General features: G+C 40.3%; 3 protein-coding genes across 3 annotated transcripts in view; 1 reads left to right on the top strand and 2 right to left on the bottom strand.

Annotated features, from left to right (window-relative positions):
• LOC109473244 overlaps nucleotides 1–397 on the bottom strand; it is a 4,118-nt gene extending 3,721 nt beyond the window's left edge. The window contains exon 1 of the mRNA XM_019773120.1: nucleotides 253–397. Within this exon, the coding sequence (XP_019628679.1) occupies nucleotides 253–397 (145 nt within the window). The remainder of the gene's footprint in view (nucleotides 1–252) is intronic.
• On the bottom strand, nucleotides 16–3,871 carry LOC109473249 (receptor-interacting serine/threonine-protein kinase 3-like). Its single transcript, XM_019773125.1, has 9 exons — nucleotides 3,784–3,871; nucleotides 2,693–2,990; nucleotides 2,326–2,498; nucleotides 2,047–2,096; nucleotides 1,582–1,725; nucleotides 1,327–1,415; nucleotides 1,155–1,241; nucleotides 253–970; nucleotides 16–54 (listed from the first exon to the last, which is right to left on the bottom strand). The coding sequence occupies exons 2-8, from the start codon at nucleotides 2,879–2,881 to the stop codon at nucleotides 563–565; spliced, it is 1,140 nt and encodes a 379-aa protein (XP_019628684.1). The 5' UTR covers nucleotides 2,882–2,990; nucleotides 3,784–3,871; the 3' UTR covers nucleotides 16–54; nucleotides 253–562.
• Nucleotides 3,872–4,058: 187 nt separating this feature from the next.
• Nucleotides 4,059–4,959, top strand: part of LOC109473243 — a 6,207-nt gene continuing 5,306 nt past the window's right edge. Inside the window, exons 1-2 of the mRNA XM_019773119.1 lie at nucleotides 4,059–4,117; nucleotides 4,352–4,398. Of these exons, the coding sequence (XP_019628678.1) occupies nucleotides 4,059–4,117; nucleotides 4,352–4,398 (106 nt within the window). The remainder of the gene's footprint in view (nucleotides 4,118–4,351; nucleotides 4,399–4,959) is intronic.

Raw genomic sequence — 4,959 nt, 5'->3', positions numbered from 1 at the left:
GTCTGGTTTCGCCTCGTGTCCTAAGTGTACTGAACTCCCCATCAGTGACAGTTCCTAATTGGCAGAACACATGATATAAAGATTAGTTAAAAGCTGTCCCTAAAGAGTGTCAACATAAGGTTCATAATAAATGGACTAAAAGGCTAAAATCTTCCAAGGCATATGATCACAACTTTTTTATTGTCTAAACCTTATTGGACATCAAACTAACAGTCAATAACATGTAGTAATATGAAACAATGAAACACTTACCAACAGCAGTGAGCCCATAGAAGTTCATCCTCTCCTTCAGGGTCTTTGTCAGGTCCCTGATGTATTGATCCCTCAGGCTGTTGTAGGGGATGTATTGCACTGGTAATGCGTAAGGTTTGTTCTTTCTCTCCTCGTCTGAGAGCATTACAACAAGTACATGTGTGGCTGCGGGTTGTCGTTTCTTCTTGAATAAGTTAGAAGTATATGTTTGAATGGCTGCTTTGTTCCTTTTGTGTATTGAGATGACTTCGTGTACGTTGGTGTTGGATGGGTTCAGGAAAGCCAAGGTGTCATCATATGCCCTTGCAAATTATTGTGATTGCTCCAGCAGGTGGCTGGTTTCAACTACATCCCAGTTCAGTTCTTTTAGTTTTTCTTGGGGTGTTGTTGGGACCTGCATTTTTTTTGTGTAGACATTGACGGCTTCTGTTAAGGCCTGTTCGAGGAAGTGGCTATCATCGTGGAAGGTGTTGACCAGAGTTTTGATTTTTTCTTCTAGACTGGCCCTTTCCTTGTTGACTTCTAGGTTGTTTACCAGTTCAAGTCGCTGGTCACACTCCTTCCTTAGTTCAGCCAGCTTCCCATCCCTCAGATCGATGTCCCCGTTCCACTGTCCTTTCATAGACTCCTGTAGAGCCGGTTTGATGTCAGTTCCATCTATCTTGATCCAGTACCTTCCTTTCGGATTTGCATGTTTCAGGTCTTTCAAGGCTGACTCCTAAAAGGTAAAAGTGGTTTTTCAGCAGTTAAAATAAGTCTATTTGGTACATGTTGTTTGTTCTGAATGTTGCTGATTTTAGTTGGGTTCAAAATGTCACTGTGAGGTTGTATGGAAGATTGAAGTGCTGAAAGTACAATCTGGAATACAACAAGTTTGAAAAGGCAGCAAATCCAATATGTACCTGTATGTCTGTTGTGACTGTTGTGCCTGAACTTGCGATGTCATTTGTCACTGTTTGGCGAGCTAGGCTGGCCACATTCACTCTTGCCTGAAAAATGCATTACCAAGATAGATAAAAGACAAAGTGACCTTTGCAAGAAAAGGAAATTCACATTCTGGCAAAAGAAACTCACCAGAGCTCTGTGAACAACATGCACTGCACGTTTTATCATAGCTTCAATGTAGTCCTCTGTCAGCCTCTTGTTAACAATGCTGTATGATTCTGCATTGAAAAAGAATTGAATACTATAAATATTGGCTATTTGGTAAACAAGCTTTTGCCTTCAGGCTGGACAAAAAAACATGTACAATATCATATACGTACACATGAAAAAAGATCAATCTGCAAATAATTATGACCTTGAGTTACTAGACATAAGTATACCTACCAGGAAAAAGTGGCCTTTGTCCAGGGTCCTGGTGGTAACACCTTTTCATCAGATCTGTCAGCCACTCTGGAATCTCCTCAGAGCTGGGTCTGTCCTGATTCTGACACACTCCCACAGTAATCAATGCTTCATTTCCACCACATTCTAAAAATGTTAAGAGACATAACACAATGATATTGATATTTGGATTGACCAAAAAATGACTTAAAATGACAACAGGGATGAACTTTCATCGAAGGTGCATAACACAGGGTTACTTACGGCTGTACATATCAAGCAAACCAGAATATACAAATATAGACAAGCCCAAAATTTCTTTCACATCCAGGCCTGCCTGCTTATTACTATTAGGCTTGAGTATATCTTGATAACTTGGGATTCATACCTAGTATGAACATAATATTGATTATCATAGATATCTAACTCATAGCAAGATGTTAAAGAAATTTAGAAAAACAGTGTTACCTTCATATGGTTCCTTGCCAGTGATTATTTCCCACAGCAGAATTCCAAAACTGCAAATAGTAAATATGACTTTCAACTTGCAAAACTGTCCACACCATTTCACATACTTTTTTCCTAACCAAAATCAATTTTTTGCAGTTAATTTCTTATCATGATATTATTTCTAAAAATATAAATAATGGTATGCAATTAACACATTATCATGTTACGGTCATGATAAAATGCCTTGAGGCAAATGTGTCAAAGCAGATGTCATATTGTAGTTTAAAGGAAGCATACCTGTACACATCAAATGTTTCTGTTGCTTTCGTGTTGATGTTCAGCAGGTTTTCTGGTGGAATGTGTGTGATGGTGCCTGCCAAGTAGCCTTCCTTTCCTTTACTGGCTCTAGATCTTTCCTTCATGTATTTCTTGGAGAATGTACGCCACTTTGCCAGGCCAAGATCTGCTATCTGCAAATATGGATCATCACCAGTTATTGTGAAATATATATTACTCAATCTTGAAAATCTGTTTATACATGTACATGTGTATAATTTTGAATAAACATCTGCATCTGAACAAGTAAGGTACAGATGTAAAAGACATAAAACTTCCAACAATATGTACATATTGTCAACTGTAAATCACCATATATAGAACTTACCTTCACATGAAGATTACCGTTGACCAGAATGTTCTGCATCTTCAGGTCACGATGGATGATCTTTGGTGTGAAGTTGTGTAAGAAGTTCATCCCACAGGTGATGTCGCGGACCATGCGGATCTTCAGTTCCCATGGGATGTTCACCTTCTTCATGAACTTGTCCAGCGATCCATGCTCCACAAACTCCATCACCAGGCTGTAGTTGCCTGGCTCCAGAATGACCCCATACAACAGGGTCACATACTGGTTTGGGACCCTAGCCAGGCTATAAGCTTCTTGGATCAAATCTTTCTCATCACTGTAGCATAGAAAGGCAGAGAGCAACTAGCATAAACAGACGGCATGGATGGACCCTTCAGATCAATCACTTGGCCCTAAGTAGTTCAAATAATTACTCTCATCTCTCGAATAAACGTATTTTCTTTCGCCTTGAAATCCGCCCGGTACGTTCTTATTTTAGACGGTACGTTTATTTTTTTTTTCAGAATCAAAAAAAGTTCCAGGCAAATTTGCACACATGTGGTACTACTACTACTATACAAAGGTCAAGCTACATATTTTCCTGTGAATTTCTTTTTTTTGCTTTGCTAGATTTTACTTCTAGATTTTACCTTAAATAAAGATTTTGTGCAGAGGGTATGGCAGTGAAATATTACTAGTAGATAAATCTCAGTCTCAGACTTAATTGCGCAAAACAACTTCCCCATCTATTGTTTTGTGCAATTAAGTCTGAGACTGGGAAGTTTAATACATTGGTCTTTGATCTATTATCAATATTTGATATTTTGATATAACATTACATGTATTAAACACTTCAACCATGTTACTACTGGTTCGTTGCGTAATGAATGCTATTCTTGAAACAAAACTCAGACAGAACATACCGAATAAACAGAAAAAGGCATGAAATGAAATGAAATGAAATGAAAGGATTGCAAATTCATCTGTGTTGATAGAAAACATTATCTTTGCAATAATGATTTTATTACTAATAGCATTCCAGCCGACATCAGCATTTTAAAATTTTTGTATCATCCTTAACATCTATGAGATATAAAAAAGAAAATGAACTATGTTTAAAGTGGACTCACCTTGATAGGATCCTTCCACTCCTCCCTAGGACAGCCACTCAAGCTTGGGCCCCGGAACAGACGATTGAATCTAGTGCCAAACTCCAGCTCCATCATCACCTGCCACCTCCGGAAGTCATCAGGGTGGGTTATCTATGTTGGCAAACAGTATTACATAACTACTCAAGGATAATCATCATCAGCTGTGTGTGATGGCACTTTGGTCTAGTATGATGTGGTTGTGTAAATGTATGCAACACAACAGGCACAGTTTCTTTGGAAGACAGACATCCCTCATGTCCAACGGGACATGGATGCTGTCCCAACGGAGACAGCTTAACGTGTACAGCGTGCAGTCAGTGTAAACTGTGCCTGTTGGCTTGAAAAAGATTTGTTAGTCCTCATGTCCAACTGGACATGGATGCAGCTGGGGTGCTGCTTAAGGGGAGGGACAGACATCCCTCATGTCCAACGGGACATGGATGCAGCCCAACGGGGTCTGCTTAACTGCAGAATGCTATATAACACCAGCTGTAAATACCTGCTGTACATTAGTGCAACTGAAGAACTCTATCTGATATTGCACCAGGCCAAAGGGCATCCTGTGCAAGGGCATGAGGGGCTCCTCTGTTCCGGGTCTGTTCTGCCCCACACACTGCGCAAACTTATAGATCAAATTTGGCTTTCCAACTGTCTGTAGCCTGACCATGGCATCGGACGAAAGAGAGGCAAAGTCAGTGGGATAGGTAGAGATGGACTTTGAAAGTGCTAAAGTGTGAAAGAGGTGATCAGTCAGCTCATTAGCATATGCAGGTGACCATGACTTAAACAGCTCTGAAAGAAATGACTTTTGGTTATCAAGTGATAGTGACTGAACAGTATGTAGTGCATTAGCTACCTGTGCTTCAGGAGTCAGAGTAGCTACATGTGCTCCAGGAGTCAAAGTAGCTACCTGTGCTCCAGGAGTCAGAGTAGCCTGTGAAACTGGCTGAGATAATGATGGCAGTGTGACATCATTAGTACTGGTGGTGTCATCGTTAGGACACAGCCTGCCAACACTGTTCTGGAGTTCAGGGGAGGAAGGAATGACGGATATGGGAGATGGCATGGTGTCAAGAGGAATGTTAGCTCGTGGAGTGCTAGTTACATAAGTGCTTGAAAGGTAAGAGTCAAGAGTGATCCCGAATGCCTTCTCAG

The sequence above is a fragment of the Branchiostoma belcheri genome, unplaced genomic scaffold, assembly GCF_001625305.1.
Source record: "Branchiostoma belcheri isolate BF01 breed outbred unplaced genomic scaffold, Haploidv18h27 scaffold297, whole genome shotgun sequence".
NCBI classification, from domain to species: domain Eukaryota; kingdom Metazoa; phylum Chordata; class Leptocardii; order Amphioxiformes; family Branchiostomatidae; genus Branchiostoma; species Branchiostoma belcheri.
This window is presented reverse-complemented; position numbering and strand designations above follow the sequence as displayed.